The 17658-nt window shown below is 52.2% G+C and overlaps 2 protein-coding genes and 1 pseudogene across 2 annotated transcripts in view; 1 reads left to right on the top strand and 2 right to left on the bottom strand.

The window, feature by feature from the left end:
* The window catches only part of XAB2 (XPA binding protein 2), a 202005-nt gene that overhangs the window by 180350 nt on the left and 3997 nt on the right, over window positions 1-17658 (top strand). The gene's annotated exons all lie outside the window — the stretch shown is intronic.
* Window positions 5150-16916, bottom strand: AKAP8L (A-kinase anchoring protein 8 like). The gene is made up of 13 exons (XM_065654955.1): window positions 16835-16916; window positions 15730-15762; window positions 14753-14972; window positions 12511-12976; window positions 11983-12106; window positions 10250-10305; window positions 9921-9957; window positions 9261-9369; window positions 8262-8403; window positions 7941-8046; window positions 7058-7188; window positions 6173-6268; window positions 5150-5800 (listed from the first exon to the last, which is right to left on the bottom strand). The coding sequence occupies exons 1-13, from the start codon at window positions 16845-16847 to the stop codon at window positions 5333-5335; spliced, it is 2001 nt and encodes a 666-aa protein (XP_065511027.1). The 5' UTR covers window positions 16848-16916; the 3' UTR covers window positions 5150-5332.
* LOC136001020 (5S ribosomal RNA) lies at window positions 11213-11331 on the bottom strand (annotated as a pseudogene).

The following is a 17658-nucleotide window of genomic DNA, read 5'->3' as shown; positions in this document are numbered from 1 at the left end:
CCACCCCACCCGATCCATGACGGCTCCTCCATCCCATCCCCTCAGCAATGGCTCCACCATCCCATCCGTGGCGGTTCCTCCATCTCCATCCCGTCAGCCACGGCTCCTCCATCCCATCCCATCCCATCCCATCATCTCCTCAGCCACAGCTCCGCCATCCCATCCCATCCCCTCAGTGACGGCTCCTCCATCTCCATCCCATCCCCTCAGCCATGGCTCCTCCGTCCCCATCACACCCCAAACCCATCACCTCACGTAGCTGAACAATCCCTAAAACTGGCTTTAAACTCCCAGCAAAGCACAGCCCGAAGAGCAGCATTGACAATGGCTCCAGCCCAACGAAATTACATTTTTTTTTCCTCAGGTTTTGCCCCCAAAAACTGATTAAAGCAGCTTAAAAGCGACGGGCGGGTGCAGAAAATGGCTGAGAAGAGGTTGGTCCACGGTCTCCTCACACCACCTTCTTTTCCAGACCTTTTTCATTCCTTTATTACCCAAACCGAAGCGCAACCAGGTAAAGGACGCGCTTTTATTTTACATTATGCAAGAAATCGCTGTAAACCACAGAAAGGATGAAGGATTGTGGCATTTTGGCTCTGCCCGGTATAAATGGAACCTACTTATTGGATGGAAGCGACGCCTGAACTCCTGCAAGGTTTGATGGAGCTTGAAGGAAAAGAGAAAGAAAATGTGGAATAAGGAGAAAAATCTTCTATTCCAGAGGGAGAAACACGATCAGGTCAACGTCTCTTCTTTGGAGGGTAAAAAGTAGGTGAGGACGTGATGCTGCTCCCCCAAAACATCCCCAGTTTGTGGCTTGTTACTCCTCAAGGGATTTTTTGTCTGCTTTTAAAAATTTTTTTATCCACATAAACCAAAGAAATGATGATTTCTTTTTAAAACATAATTAGGAAAAATCAGCCACGCTGGTTCCGTCGGATCATCTGCAGGACATGGAAGACGGATCGGAAAATCCTTACCCACCAAAATTCGGCAATTCTCACAGCAGCCGCGTATTAGAACGGGGATAAATTTCCCGATTCTGGAAGGAAATCGGGAGGATTTCAGACTTGCGTTAATAACGAGCAGCTGCTTCAGCACGTTGATGAGGATTCTGCAAGTGTCGCTAATTACTTCCATGCCTTAGGGAAACACAAACAGATTCCAAATGGATTTCTAGCCCGGGAACATTGAGACTACGAAACAACACTCTGAGTGATCTATTATTGAAATAAATCCTCAATTTAATGCCTTTTAAAGTCTCTTTCATGTGTTTTCTCAGCGAAAACAATTAAAATAAATGAACGTGAAGCTGTTGGCAACTTCTCAAGCCGAGTTTCTTTCCCACAGTCTCTTCCCTGGATCCTTCTTGTTTATGTGCTACAAAAATTCTCCTTTATGGGAGGAGAAAGAGGCTGCGCCGGGCACAGGGGCCATCAGGTGGGTCTTAGAGAGTTATAATTATTATAATTATTAATAAAATAGCCAAGAGCATCAGCAGGAACTGAGATCTTGGCTGAACAATCAGAAAACACACGTGAAATCCGCTGCCAAGGGTATCGGACAGAAGGACGTTCTGGGGAAAATAAACCACTCCGATTTACACTGAGCTGCAGAAATTGGAATTGTAGCGATTAATCAACGGCGTGTTCTCCAATGAATCCTTGTGGGATCAGCCAGCTCGGGGAGGAGCCGCAGGGAATTCTGCGCCGTCACTTATTTGTCGTCAATTTTCCGAATTCGTTCAGGGAAAGAATTTCCAGGGCAGTCGGCGCAGGAGGAATCAGCACCCGCCGAATTCTCCGCATCCTTCCCGGCCGGTTTCTGCTCCCGAGTCTGCGGCGTCTGCGGGGACAAGGCGTTCGGATGTTCCCGCGGATCACGGGGGTTTTCATTAGCACGACTAATTAATAGCTGGCGGATGTTTTGAGTTGACTGCCTGCATCCCAGAGGAGCGCAGAGCCACGAAAACCTTAACGTTCCCCATGCGAGCGCTAAACTTCCCTATCTCTGCAATTAATCGGAGGATTTTGAGGCAGAACACAAACCCGCAGAGATGTTTAGTGTATAAGGACCCAGTTACGGTGCAACTGTAAAGCCTCAAAGGCTCCCGAGGGGCTCAGAGGCCGAGGGAAGGGCCGTCGTACAATTAATCGTCACCAGAAGGGAGAAAGTTTGGCACAAAATCCACCGCGTGCACGTTGATCGACTCGAAAAGCGGTTGTTACAGGGATAAAAATCCATTCGTGCGAGGGGAAAGCGAGATTTTCCTTCCAACCCCAACGTCGGGAACACCGAGGGAACCTCACTCAGGCTCTGCCCCAATTACACGAGCAGGGAGTTAATTACAAATTGTTCCTTCATGACAGGAGCTGATGTTCCCTCCTCTCATTGATTAGAGTGGGAAAAACAACAGGTCAAAGATAATCGGTGCAGGAAGCCCCGAAATCTACTGGCTCTTCCCTGCTGGAAGTTCTGCAGACGTTCCGGTCGGCGCCCCGAGTTCTGCAGACGTTCCGGTCGGCGCCCCGAGTTCTGCAGACGTTCCGGTCGGCGCCCCGAGTTCTGCAGACGATCCGGTCAACGCCCCGAGTTCTGCAGACGTTCCGGTCAACACCCCGAGTTCTGCAGGCGTTCCGGTCGGCGCCCCGAGTTCTGCAGCTTGTCCAACACAACCTGCCCCCCTCGATGGTCCCTCTTCTCAAAACTCACGTCTCAAGCCCATGTAACGATGTCAGAGAATTACAGACTGAAGGGGGAAAACAAGGAAATAAAGCAGAAAGGGGGAGGTAGGAGGAAGGTTTAACTCACCATATTATAAATCATGGTTTTAAAATGTTTTTAAGAAGAACGTCTGACTCACGGATATCTCGCCACATTCAGGACTCAATATTTCGGGTTCCGGGCAGCCCAACCCGATTAAATAATCTGTTTTCTGAAGTAAACCTTAAATCAAAGGTATTTCCCGGCACTGTGGCCTGAAAATCCACCCCGATTAAAACACGAGCCCTCAAATGCGGTAAAACACGAGCAAAACGCGCGCCAGTTCCTTAGCGTTTCAAAGCCAAGCCTAATTACTTGCATTAGGACGGGATTGGCCAATTAAAGTGAGATTGGAGGGAGAGAAAAAACAGGAGGAAACCGGGAAATCCCCAAAACGCTGCTGAGCGAGGAGAAAAATCAGCAGCTGCGCGAGGAGGCGGCGCAATCCCGACTTTTCTTGGCACGGGCTCCGGTTGAACAGATGCCGGTGGCTACAGCCGCCCACCCGCCACAAAAACGGGTGAAAACGGCGCTTTTGCGGCAGTTTCCTGACCCTGTAGCCCCATCGTCTTTTACAGCCTTCAAAATCAGCCCCCGTGCCACCCCGGAGCGGTAGCCGGGTCCTTCCCGCAGCACTAACGATGCTCAGCGGTAATTACGCCGCTCTGAGCTCAAATGTGCATCAAAGCAGGATCTGAGGATCAGGTTTAATGTATTAAACCGCCCCAAAACGGGGGGGGGGCAGCCGATTAAACCCACGGAAAAAGCCGCAGCGAGCGGCGGTTGAATCCCCTCGACACCCAACAACTCGCGGGCTCGACCTCGGGATCGAGGGGGAATAAAGCAAATTAATTACAGCACCGATGAGCTTTTTAGTGACTCGGGGTGTTAATTACGTCTGGAAAAGGATCCTCTGGGATGAGTTGGACACGTCGTTCTGCAGGAGAGGGGCTCACGGCGCAGAAAGGCGAGTGGGTGACACCGGGGTGAACAGTTCGGTGTTTTCATGGGTAATAAATCTCCTGGCCTGAAGCGGGTGAAATGTTTGATTTTCTGGAGTTTGTCACATCCATCCCCAGCACGGAGCGGGTGAAATGTTCAATTTTCCGGAGTTCATCACATCCGTCCCCAGCATGAAGCGGGTGAAATGTTCAATATTCTGGAGCTCATCACATCCGTCCCTGGCACGGAGCGGGTGAAATGTTCAATTTTCTGGAGCTCATCGCATCCATCCCCGGCACAGAGCAGGTGAAATGTTCAATTTTCTGGAGTTTGTCACGTTCATCCCCGGCACAGAGCGGGTGAAATGTTCAGTTTTCCGGAGTTCATCACATCCGTCCCCAGCATGAAGCAGGTGAAATGTTCAATATTCTGGAGCTCATCGCATCCATCCCTGGCACGGAGCAGGTGAAATGTTTGATTTTCTGGAGTTTGTCGCATCCATGTCCACCCCGGTTTCTCGCAGAGGACGTCACAGACACGTTGGAATCATCCGGCAGCCGCTGCCGCCCGCGCTGGAGGAAAAGCTGCGAGTCTCAGCACTTTTGTCTTCACGTTAACACTTAAATCTCCTTTTCTGCCCATCGCTGGGGGAAAGCTTCGCTTGTACAAACAATTTACGTGGATTTGGCGACTCAAGGTAAAGCGCGTCCTGGTCCGTCGGCAGGAAGCCCCGGCCACCTCTCTCCGGAGCGGGAACAACCTCTGCCGTGTCATAAACACTAATTTCTCTATTTCTCCCTCATTTCAGGCAGGAGAATCCATACTCCAGGTGATAATTAACCAACAGCAGCTTCAATTAAGCATTTATGGCTCCCACAGGTAAGTCGGCTCCATCCGCAGCGCTGCAATAAAGCTGAGCCCAACCCAAAGAACAACCCGGAGCGCAGAGACGCAGGTTTGTAGGCCGGGTCTAAGTTCCAACCTCTCCCGAGTTTTACTAGGAAATTAAGGCAGAGTCACAGGTCATCTCAGGACAGTCCTTTTTTATCTCCACCCACCAAAACATTCACCTTTCAAATGAAAACATTTTACAAACAACACAACGTCGACACCACTTAAGTTTCGCTCCGCGTTAAAATGAAGAATAAAACATCCGGGGGAACGTTACAGTCATGTGGACGTTACGCAGAACTTTAACTGCAGAAATTAAACCCCCAGAATGGAATTTTGGGTGTTTTCAGACAAACAGGTGAAGGGGACAAACCACATCTTTGTTAAATATAGAAAAATTTCAATTCAAGGGGAAAGAGAAGAGGTTTTGTTGGCCGGATGGTGAAGTAGCACAGGTTTGCACACATGCTCAAAAGGAAATTCTCCTAGTACAAAGCCATCTAGAAAACAGAGACCGCACAAAACCTAGCTACGAAAATGAAGATTTGGTAAAAAAAAAAAAAAAAAAGAGAAAGATTTCCTCTATTTTTCAAAAAAACCCACTTTACAGTAAAGGCTTCAACTGCCTAAATGTGTTTAGTAGAATGAGAACTCGGAACATGTGCTATGAAATTCACAGATACAGTTATGGTTTAAAAAGAAAACAACAAACGTCAGGTCTTTTCCACATCAGCATTTACTCGGCATCCTCATCCTCTGGCGCTGCGGCAGCTTCCTCGCCTTCCTCACCTTCCTCCTCCTCATCCTCCACCGGCTGCTCCTCTTCCTCGGCGAGCGGCTCCTCGGCCGGCGCCGAATTCGGCTGCTCCGCGTCTTCCCCGTCCGCCTCCGCTTGTGCTTGTGCCTCCGTTTCTGTCTCTGTCCCCGGTTCTTCTCGCTCTCCCTCATTTTCAGCTCCTTCTGCTTCCGATTTCTCCTCGGGATCTTTATTTTCCTCACCTGGATTTTCCTCGTCAGGATTTTCTGCTGGATTTTCCTCTTCAGGATTTTCCTCCTCTGGATTTTCCTCTTCGGGATTTTCCTCCTCATCCTTGTTTTCATCTGCTCCTTCTGCTGTTCCTTCCTCTACGTTTCCACTGGTTCCCCCTTCTCCTTCCTCGTGCTCCTCTTTTTCTTCTGGGTCGTCCGTGAAGGGATTCTCGCCCTGAAAACAGAAGACAAACGTTCGTCTGCTGCGCGTTTCTCTGTAGCCGCTTCGAGGAATCCACGCCAGGAAACCCTCCCCAAAATTCAGCATTACGGTGGCACCACAAGCAGCCAAGTGAGCGGCTCCTGAACGCAGATTCCACCCCAAAAATTCGAATAACCGCCGATATTAGCGGAGACGCGCAATGGTCGGGTCTTAGGCCAAAGTTTAAGCTGGAAGCCTTGCTCATCCCGGTCGCTCAGGAGACGACAAATTAAGTCACCTGCACCGTAGAGACTCGATAATCAGCGACCGGGAATCCGACACGTTCTCAAAACACCCCAAATCACCTCAAAATTCAGCTCCAGCTGGACCCCCAGCGACACCCACCTTCAGGTACCGCTCCAGTTTCTTACTGATGAGCTTGTTGTTGAGGATGCTCCTCGCGACCACGAGCGACGATCGCTTGGACTGCTCCATCATGGCCTGGACAGCGGAGAAAAACAAAAAGACGCACTGAGACTCTGTCCTGAATTAACACACGAGGCCAGTAATTAGTCACAGCTCGGCAGCTGAAGGCAGGTGACAGCGCTGACGGCACGTTTAGGTGACAAAAGCTTGAAACAACATCATCCTGCATCTACATGGAAGCCAGAAAGCCATTTATTTTGCAAACAACAGGGCGAGAGGCACAAGGTCTCGCGTTCCGAGGATTTGCAGGAGCTTTAATCCTGGGAACACCTCGATCAGCGGCTTTTCAAAGGGGAAGTTTCTGGAGACATAAAACCATCAAAATTAACAGCAGATCGTGGCGAGAAGTTTTGGGGGATACAAGAACATCAAAATTCAGTGCAGATTGTGAAGAGAAAATTCTGGGGATTAACTGTGTGAAGAGTTTTTGGGGACATAAAACCACCAAATTAACTGCAGACTGTGTGGAGGGAAGTTTTGGGGGACACAAGAACACCAAAATTAAGTGCAGACTGTGTGGAGAGTTTTTGGGGATACAAGACCAGTCAAAATTCAGACTCAGCAGAGAAAAGTTTTTGGGGACGCAAGAACATGAAAATTAACTGCAAGACTCAGTAGAAGGAAATTTCTGGGGACACAAGAACATCAAAATTAAGTGCAGACCGCGGAGAGGTTTTTGGGAGACAAGACCATCAAAATTAACTGCAAACTGTGGAAAGAAGCACCGAGGAGGACGATGAAAAGTTCTCCCTGGTTTCAAGAAACGAATTAACTAAACCCCCCCGAATTCGTGCTCCGGCTCACCCGGCGGTTGTGGTTGTGGTCGAGCGACTTGAGGTGTTTCTGGATGAGGCCGAACTGCATGGGGATGAAGAGGTCGCAGGCGGCGCAGTGAGCGGCCTCCACCTTCTTGATGAAATGCTCCATGCCCACGTCTGCAACCGAAACCAACGTTATTCACCGGAAAATAACCCGGGATCTGGGCCGTGCGACAGACCTCACCCCGGCCTGAATTCTATGTGTGGTTTTAGCCACCGCAAGCTCCTGGTTTTTGGCCACCGCAAGCTCCTGGTTTTTGGCCACTGTGAGCTCCATTTGGCCACGGCAAGCGCTGGTTTTTGGCCACCGTGAGCTCCCAGTTTGGCCACCTCAAGTACTGGTTTCTGGCCACCTCAAGTGCTGGTGTTTGGCCATCACGAGCTCCTGGCGTGTGGCCACTGTGAGCTCCTAGTTTGGCCACCGCAAGCGCTGGTCTTTGGCCACCATGAGCTCCCAGTTTGGCCACCGCAAGCGCTGGTCTTTGGCCACCATGAGCTCCCAGTTTGGCCACCGCAAGCGCTGGTCTTTGGCCACCGTGAGCTCCCAGTTTGGCCACCGCAAGCGCTGGTCTTTGGCCACCGTGAGCTCCCAGTTTGGCCACCGCAAGCGCTGGTCTTTGGCCACCGTGAGCTCCCAGTTTGGCCACCGCAAGCGCTGGTGTTTGGCAGCCACAAGCTCCCGGTTTGGCCACCCCGCCCAGCACCACGAGCAGCAGCTGCATCAGAACCGCAGGTTTGCACAAAAAAACCCCTCTTCAGCTATTTCTCCTTTATCTGGTGTCCACCTGGAGTGGCTCCTCCTCCCCTTTCACTATTTTTTCCCTATTTATGGAGCCGCCACGGCGGCCGATCTGGCACAGAACACTGACCTTGTGTGAGATCCTGGTCCCTGTAAATCTGCTGAATAACCGCGTTGATGTCGTCAATCGCTTTACGACGCTCTTCGGTTTTCCGAGTTTTATTCGCGACGTATTCCTAGACGACAGAATATTTAGTGTTCATCTGGAGTAGCAGCTCTGATGCTTTAGCCCAAGTTTATTCTGTTTTTTGGAGTGGTTTGCAACACAGTTACTCGGAGGGGCAGTTTAGGAGCTTCACAGCATCTCCAAAATAATCATAATATTAATAATAATACTAAAACAACCCGGAATTCTGAAGCCAAGGGGATGGAAACGTAACCAGCAGCTCACCTGGAGAAAATCAGCCGTTTGTTGAGGCAACTTGGTTCCCACAAACTTGAAATGCTCCTTGTGGAATTTACTCTCCAGGTGACTGTTCATCTCGTCATCGTAGAAGGTTCGATATTTGCACAACGAGCACACAAACTGGATCCTGCCGAGAGAGGCCAAGGGAAGCGAGACTCAAACCGAGCCGCTCCAGCTCTGCTCCCTCGCTCTGCTTCAGGGGGTAAACTAATTAAGCAGGTAAATTAATGAGGTCTCCAACCCTTTATATATTTACGGGATTTTTTTTCCCATTTTTGTTTATTTTTTAAGCACGGACAGCAGCGGGAGAGCAAAGAGGCTTCTCCCAGGGACAGACAAAGCACTGGGACAATTGGGGACAAACAGAGAGTCCCACAGAAGAAAGTGACATTCCTAAAAAAATAAAATATTAAAAAAATATAAAAAATAAAAATAAAAAAAAAAGAAGCCCGAATAAAGTAATAGACTACTAAAAAAATTAGAAATCAAGTAAAATAAATTTTTAAAAAGAGTAAAAATCAAAAAAAACATAAACCAATAAAAAATAAAGTACAAAAGGGGAAGGAAGGGGAAGGAGGAAAGGAAGGAAGGGGAAGGAAGGAAAGGAAGGAAGGGGAAGGAAGGAAAGGAAGGAAGGGGAAGGAGGAAAGGAAGGAAGGGGAAGGAGGAAAGGAAGGAAGGGGAAGGAAGGAAAGGAAGGAAGGGGAAGGAAGGAAAGGAAGGAAGGGGAAGGAGGAAAGGAAGGAAGGGGAAGGAGGAAAGGAAGGAAGGGGAAGGAGGAAAGGAAGGAAGGGGAAGGAAGGAAAGGAAGGAAGGGGAAGGAAGGAAAGGAAGGAAGGGGAAGGAGGAAAGGAAGGAAGGGGAAGGAGGAAAGGAAGGAAGGGGAAGGAGGAAAGGAAGGAAGGGGAAGGAGGAAAGAAGAAAAAAAATCAAAAGAAAAAAAAAATCAAAGAAAAGAATCCACGGCAAAGCAGGAGCGCTGACCTCTCCACCATGCGGTCCCGGTGTCTCTTCTTCTGCCTGTCCTGGGTTTTCCGTCCCGCCTGCAGTTTGCGCTTGATCTGGCTGATCTCCTCCTGGATGGTCAGCGCACCTGGGGGGAGAGCTCATTAACGACAATTCCCCTAACGAGCCGAGTCCTTGACCCAACCAACACAGAAACGGCAGCATCGCCCACCCCAAATTAGCTTTTTTCCCCCCTAAAAAAGTCAGGCTGGGACAGTTTTGGTGGGTGCGGGGGGAACCGCAGACTCTAACGTGGTTTCCCAGTTCTTGGTTGTAATTAGTCTTTCCTCCTACAGGTTTTATAAGGTTTGAAGTGTTCATTAATTACAGGTTTCATTATTTTAAGCACCTCCCACTCTAACATCGCCCTGACGATGCGATAACGCTCGGGTGAGGGGGAGTGAGTTTCCAGCACTGATTTTGGGGACAGAAAAGCTGTTTTTCTGCCCACCCCGGGGACACGAGCAGCCGCATCACCCGTCATCAAGAAGGTTTAACTCAGGTCACCCAGACGCGATGCACCAAAAGGGACAAAACAAAGACTCCAAGAACCAAAGGCACCAATTAAACTCGGATTTAATTGGAAATACCGTGTCAGAGCCCTTGCGTGGAGCTCCCGAGCGCCACACGCCAACTCACCTTTCTCCGAATCTCTCCCTTCTTCATCCTCCCCCTCCTGCAAACACAACGGCGGGAAGTTAAAGCCATCAAGAGGGTTTTTCTTATTTAAACGGGTATTTTACCGCATTTCCACACGGTGAAGAGTCTCACGGCGACGCCGCAGCCGCAAGTGCAGCTGAGAAGCCCCCGGCACGTCGGCGCTTCCCTCAAGGGAGCGTTTGATTCCCATCCTCACCCCAAACTCACCCGAATCCCTTCGGGAATAACGCGGGAATCCAGGCATCCGCCCTCACCGCCCAGAACGGCAGCTTTTAATCACAATAAAGTGCTTTTCAAGAATTACTCACGCCTCTGGAGCCCTCTCTGTCCTCTCTTTCCCCCGATTCTCCTTCCGTTCCCTCATCTGAAAGAAACGCCGCAGTTGGCATGGGCAGAAAGAACCCGGCGGTCACAGAATCCCAGAATGTCAGGGAGTGGAAGGGAGCTCGGCAGCTCATCCAGCCCGATCCCAGATGAGGTTACACAGAACCAGGCGGGTTGGAATGAATCCAGAGGAGGAGACTCCACAGCCTCCCTGGGCAGCCTGGGCCGGGCTCTGGCACCCTCGCCGGGAAGAAGTTTCTTCCCATCTTGAAGCGGAACCTCCTGTGTTCCAGTTTGCACCCGTTGCCCCTTGTCCTGTCGCTGTTGTCACCAACGGCTCCATCCTCCTGACGCTCCCCCTTTCCATATTGACAACCATGAAGGGTCACCCCTCAGTCTCCTCTTCTCCAGCTCAGAGCCCCAGCTCCTCAGCCGTTCCCACACGGGAGCTGCTCCACTCCCTCCAGCATCTTCGTGGCTGCGCTGGGCTCTCCCAACAGTTCCCTGTCCTTGGACCGAGGGGCCAGAACTGGACACAATATTCCAGATGCGGCCTCACCAGGGCAGAGCAGAGGGGCAGGAGAACCTCTGGACCTACTGACCAGCCCCCTTCTAACCCCCCCAGGTCCCACTGGCCTTCCTGGCCACAAGGGCCCAGCGCTCACACAGCCCACAGCACCCGGTGTTCCCAGCTGGTCACCCATCCAAGTACTAACCGGGCCCGACCCTGCTTAGCTTCCCAGATTGGGCAGTCTCAGGGTGCTATGGTTGTATATATTTTATATATATATATGTTTGCCAAGTATATCCTCATAGTATCTGAACTAAACCCTTTTTTCAAAGGCAGAATAGAGAGAAGGAGAATCTCCCTGGACCTACTGACCACCCCCCTTCTAATCCCGCCAGGTCCCACTGGCCTTCCTGGCCACAAGGGCCCAGCGCTGGCTCAGCCCCAGCACCCGGTGCTCCCAGCTGGTCACCCATCCAAGTACTAACCAGGCCCGACCCTGCTTAGCTTCCGAGATCAGACGAGATCAGGCGTTCTCAGGGTGCTATGGCTGTATATATTATACATATATATACACACATGTATGTATGTATATATATATGTTCCCCAAGTATATCCTGACAGTATCCGAACTAAACCCTTTTTACATGGTCATCCCGCTGTCTCCCAGGACCCCCAGGTCCCTTTCCCCTGCACTGCTCTCTAATGGGTCGTTCCCCAGCCTATAGTGGAACCTGGGGTTGTTCCTGCCCAGATCAGGACTCTGCACTTTCCCTCGTTCTATATCATGAAATTTCTCCCCGCCCAGCTCTCCAGCCTGTCCAGCTCTCTGGTCGGCAGCACAGCCTTCCAGCGTCAGCCACTCCTCCCAGCTTGGTGTCACCAGCAAACTTGCTGATAGTACGCTCAATTCCAATCATTGATGAATATATTGAACAATACCGGCCCCAGCACGGACCCTTGAGGGACTCCGCCAGATACCGGCCTCGACTGGACTCTGCCCCGTTGACCACGACTCTCTGGCTTCTCTCCTTCAGCCAGTTCACAGCCCACCTCACCACCCGATCGTCCAGCCCACACTTCCTCAGTTTAGCCGTGAGGATGCCGTGGGAGACGCTTTACTGAAGTCAAGGTAGACCACATCCACCGCGTTAAACACCCGACGGCGCCGAAAACCAAGAGCGCGGCGGCTCCGGGCCGGGTGCTCACCGTTGTCCGAGTCGGAGTTGTCGGAACAGTCCGTCTTGGCCGCTTTGCTGTCGGGCTCGTCCGAGCTGTTCGTTTGCTTCCGTTTCTTCACCGTGGGATCTTTTCTGATTTTCTTTCTCTGGGGCTGCGGGAGAACAGGAAGGTTGAAAGGTTAATCCCTGAGGGACCAGCAGCCACTCGCCGCAACCAGAAACAGCTTATTTTAGTGTTTTTTAGCGAGTTAAGCTTCTTGCGTTAAGTTTGACAGGCAGAGTTGAGCAGGACAGACATAACCCACCACACATCTAGCCCAGAATATAGGAAATTAAACCAGGAAGGGCCACAAGATTCTCTTGCCTCCAAAAAAATAAAGTTTTTAGGATTAAAACATCTCCTGGATCGATACTGCTCTGCAACCGAGCGCAGCCTCCACAGGAGAAAACACGCTACAAAGGCAGAATTACAGATTTTCGCTTCCCGGGGTGTATTTTGGAGCCCGTCTGTCAGGAAATAAACCTGCGATTTGAGCGGTACGGCACAAATACTCACTCTAAAATCCGAGTCCCACATTCTCCAGTTTCTCCTCATGCGCTGTTTCATCATCCCTCCCCCGTAGCGCATGTTTCCCGAAAATCCCCGCATGCCCTGGAACATGTTGAGCTCGGGGATGATGTTGTGGGAGAAGAGGGACGGGAGGCGGTTGGAGCCGAAGCCTCGCGAGCCCATGGCCGGCGGGGGCTCGTCCCACTGTCCCCCCGCGCGCCCGCCGTACGGGGACGACCCGGCCCGGTTGTTGCGACCGTCCCGGCCCCAGTTCTGCCCCCGCGGAGCAAAGTTGTCCCGCGCTCGGTTCTGATACTGGTCGCGGCGGTTCCCGTAGAAGTTGTCGTAGGGCCCCTCGTAGGCGTTGTCGTTGTCGTGCTCCGACTCGGTGTAGTCGTAGTCGTAGCCGGAGCGGTACATGTTGCGGTCGTTCATCGGAGACCTGGAGTCGTAGGATTCGTACGAGTCGTACCTGCAAGAGACGCGACGGGCGGACGTCACCGCTGAGCAAAAAGCCATCAAAATGGGGGTTTGGGTTTATTTTTCAGTCGGGAGAAGCGTCGCTCGGCACAGGACACGTTTCGCTGCTGACGGAGCTCCAAGGTTTTGGTTCCGGTGGCGGAGGAACCAGAGACCTTTAGATACAGGAAAACCCTGATGCCAGGGAGCCCCTTTTCTTCCCGAATTACCAAAATCCTTTAAAATCATTTAAAAAACCCAACCCCATCAAGCAAAGGTTCCTTCGCCAGCGGAGGTTTTGGCCTCGCTCCCAAACGGCTGCTGCAAAATGAGGTTTAGGAGCAGGCGGAGCGAAGCAGGAGCTGCTCGTCCTCACACCTTACCCAGAAATACTCCCAGAACAGCAAGATTTCCTCCCCGGTTACTCAAGGGACGCTTTGGCGCAACCAAAAACCCGTTCCAGACCCATCCCGCCTCGCTCCCCACACACAACCCACCCCTTAATAAACTCTTTTCCCCAACTGGGAATCCAAGACGTGCCCCAAATGATTTCAATCTATTTCTTTCCTCCTGGAAATGAGGCAGTGGAAGATTTTTAAGTTTCTATTCGACAATATTAAAATGCTTTGTAGTGGAATTTAAGGCTTTGAGCGCTTCGAGAGACGAGGAGGAAACTTGATGCTCAAGAAAAGATCGCGAGGCCAAACGAGCCTCGTCTAACGCGACCCCATCGTCACATCGAGTCCACGGAGAGAGGAATCGGGGGGGAAAAAGACGTTTTCCCATCTCCAAGGTCGGGAGAAAGTCGCCCCGTTGGTACAAAAGCGGCTCAGGCGGCGGCCGAGGAGCCGTCGGTGTCCGGTTACGGCGCAGCCGGAGCGCGAGCGGCTCCTTCCCAGCCCGGAGTGGCTTCTCCTCCTGATTTCCTGCACACAGCAGGACAGTTTTAGCGTTTTAACCGAAGCTCATCCCGTTCCCGATGAGCAGGAACGAGCGGAGGAGCCCAAAATGCCGTCTGAAGGGATGAAAACCCGGCAAAGGACTCGCCAAGGCCTTGGCCGGCGCGGTTCAAACGAGCGAGCGGCCAAAACGAATCGATTCCAGGTCAGAGCGCGGGTGCGTCGGGTCGCAGGGGGAGCTTCGGAAGCGCAGGAGCGGAGCAGGAAACGGTCACATCACTTGTAGTCATATTTACTCCCTAATTTTACTTCGTTCAACATACTTTTACTAATTTTAGGCATTAAGAAGCTGGAGGAAGTGGCCACCTGGCAGAAATACCAAGTCCCGGCTGAAAATCCACAGCGTAAATTAATTAATTTGAAATCTCTGGGGAAATAATCCCGTTTATTAGTATTTAAACATTAAGAATGATCAGCGAGGAGCTGATATCGTGGCAGAGCTGAGCATCTGCTGCGACACTGGCTACGAATCAACCCATTCATCAAAATTAGCAGCTTAAACTCAGATTAAGTACAAAATAGCGCCTTGTTTTCCTTAGAACTGCTCTAGAAGGACAGAAGCAAGCCGTGAGAACGTTCCTAATAATTCTGATTTTCCTGAAGAACCCTCAATTCCAGCGACCGCTGGAAAAGCCGCACCGCACGGCCCACGTTCACAGTTTCTTTTTTTGCAAGACACGGATAAAAATCGAGCGTAAAATCCTGTTTTACGGGCACGGGAGGCGAGAGGAGGACGGCGAAGCTGCCTCGGGAAGCCGGAAAAAAGCACAAAGAGCCCGACGAGGAATGAACGGACAACGCTTAACGAGCGGGGGGTCGTTAGCACCCACCTGTCGCCGTAGTGTCCCCCCGGCATCGCGTCAGCGTCCATGTGCGACACCATGTCCAGGCGCTGGTTCATCTTCCCCATGTCGGCGCCGCCCGAGCCCTCGGGGTTCACGTCCACGTCCGAATTGCCCATTTCCCAGGAATTGGAGGCGGCGACGCCGTAGCCGTAACTCCCGGAGTTGTCCTGGCCATAGCCATAGCCGTAACCGTAGCCCTCGTAACCTGGAACGACAAGGAAAATTCAACAGTTTGCTTTATTTCCAGTTCTCCGGCTTTGCTAATGTTTCTATTGGAGTTAAGGTGCCCCAGGGAAACGCTACAGGGCGTTAAAATTAAAAAAAACCACTCAAATTTCTATTTAAGTCACCGATAACCTTTGAACCATCTTGCTCACAAAGGTTTAAGGGAACAATTTATGTGTTTAAGTCCCATAAAACGCATCCACAGCCTTTAGTTCCCTCCTTTAACCTGCTCCGGAGAGGAATAAACACCAGTTTTGGGTCAACACGCAGAAACTAAAGAACCATTTAAAGCCAAAACAGGAAAAAAAACCCACCGCAGGAATAACACACAAACCACTTAAAAGCCTCGCGAGGCTTAAAATTTCAGTTTTTCTCCCCCTTGATGTTTTATTTGGCTCCTGCAAGTCTGGATTTCCACTGTCGCCCCAATTTCCAGCACCTGCCCTGATGGCGTTTGGGTTTTCCAAGTCACAGAAAGGATTTTTCGGAGAGGAAAACAACCCCGAAACCACAAATATTCTGCCCAGAACAGTTTTCCTGCACAACTGTTTAGGGTAACAAAGTTTTCTGTTGCCTTCAAGGTGGATTTTTCAAATAAAAGAAGAAAACGGCCGCAACGGTCAGCACTTGCTCATCACCGTCCTCCGCGCGTCTCCCTCGGGCTCAGGAAACGCATCTGAACTGGCAGGTAATGAACCAATTTGCCAAAAATTTCCTCTGGTTTTTACTGTACTTGCCTCTATTCGTCCCAGAGTTCCAGTCTCCGTAACCTAGAAAAGAGCACAAAGCAATTAGAGACGAGTTTCTCGTTATCAGGGCACTCGCGGATGAAGAAATTCTTGTTTCCCAGCTTCCAAACAGAGCGACGCTCCCAAGAATCCACGAGTTTTGCACCAAATCCCCAAGAAACGGGACCTTAACGCCACCTCAGCAGCGAGACGTCAAAACCCTTCGCTCGGCTCACACAAAAACCGGGTTTAAATTTTAAGCCGAGCTCCCGGGAACGATTTTCGCCACTGAAATTCGGGAGAGAGGGTGAAATGTTTGGGATCTCGCACGGAATAAACGCCTAAAATAAACAAATATATGGGATTGGAGCAATCTGGGGGAGTTTTAATTTAATTATCTACGCAGGGACTGAAACTTTGGGGCTGAACGCGCCCGGTCGGCGTCGCCGCGCTTTGCCCGCTCGAGAAACCGTTACCCTCGTATTAATTTCCCAATTAATTCCAGCCTCGTTAGCCAGGGTACGTACGCGAAACGCCTCCCTGCGCGTTAACCCGCGTGGGAAGTGGTGGCACCTTGAGGGTTCTTGTGATTTCCCCCTGAATTTGAAATCGAATATCACAGAATAAAGGGAATTTCTTCATTTTGTTCCCCCGCCCATGAGGCGCTTCCACTGAAATAGTTGACGCTGGATACACCGGGAAATCACTTCGCTCCACAGGTGAGGAGCTGAGGGGCGGCCCCCGGAGCCACAGGGATAAAAACCTCAAGATTAACAGAAGGAAAAGGCAAAACTGCCGCTAAATCGGGCGAGGAGAAGAATCTCAGCCGCGACCTGCGGGAGGACGAGGAATCCGCCGCAGGAACGGGGCGGGGAAGGAAGCTCGTTGAGCTTGAGGGAAAAAACCCCGCAATTTCCTGTCAGAAACAGCGGCCGCTTCGCTCCGTTCGCGGCGGGGGCGGGAGGGGCCGAGGCCGCCGGGGGCTCCGCAGGAACCGCCTCAGGCCCTGCGGCCCCGCGGCCCCCGGGGGCTCCGGGATCCCCCCGCCTGCCAGACGCCCCCCCGGTCCCCCGCGGGGCCGCCCCCGCCGCCATCTTGCGCCGCCGCCCCTCACCTGAGTAACTCATGATGGCGGCGCCGCCGGCGGCCGCCGCCTCCTCCTGCGCGAAACGGTAACGGCGGCGGGCGGGCCCCGCCTCCCCGCCCCATTGGTCGCGCCGCTCCGCCTCCCCCGCTCTCATTGGTCAGCGGCCCCGCGCCGCGCCGCCATTGGTCCAGCCTCCCCTCCCTGCGTGATCCGCGGCTCCCATTGGATGTCGCGCACCGCCTCCCGCGCGTGCCACGGGGCGGCCCCCGCGGCGGTTGGTGGGGGTGGTTGTCAATCACGGCGCGGCGGGTTCCTGGCTCAATGGGACCCGCAAGGCCGAGCGCTGATTGGTCAGGGCGGCCGTCACCTCGCGAGGAGCCGTGACCGCCAGCGCTCTGCTCTCTGATTGGCCAGTTAAGGGGCGGGCTGCCCCTGTGCGCGCCAATGGGACGGCACATCCGCCTCGGGCCGCCAGCCCCGCCTCCCCGCGCCGCGGCGCCTGCTCCTATTGGCTGAAGCTGAGGAAGCCACGCCCCGCCAGGGACCCGCGCGGCACCACTTAAAGGGACACGCCCCCCGTGGGTGTGGCCGTGGGCGTGGCCTCGCCCTGACCCCGGTGTCCCCATATTTTAGAGCAGGTTCTCATCGTCACCTCGATGTCCCCATATCCCAGGACATGGGGCCACATCTGGCTCCCCATGTCCATGAGATGTGGCCACATCCTGACCCCGGTGTCCCCATTTCCAGGGTCAAGGTCACACCCTGACCCCAGTGTCCCCATTTCCGGGGGTCAAGGTCACGTCCCAACCCCGGTGTCCCCTTATTTTAGGACATGGCCACATTGTGACCCC

This window comes from Caloenas nicobarica, chromosome 36 (genome assembly GCF_036013445.1).
Source record: "Caloenas nicobarica isolate bCalNic1 chromosome 36, bCalNic1.hap1, whole genome shotgun sequence".
Lineage (NCBI taxonomy): Eukaryota > Metazoa > Chordata > Aves > Columbiformes > Columbidae > Caloenas > Caloenas nicobarica.
The sequence above is the reverse complement of the archived record's forward strand: the minus strand, read 5'-3'. Positions and strand labels throughout refer to the sequence as shown.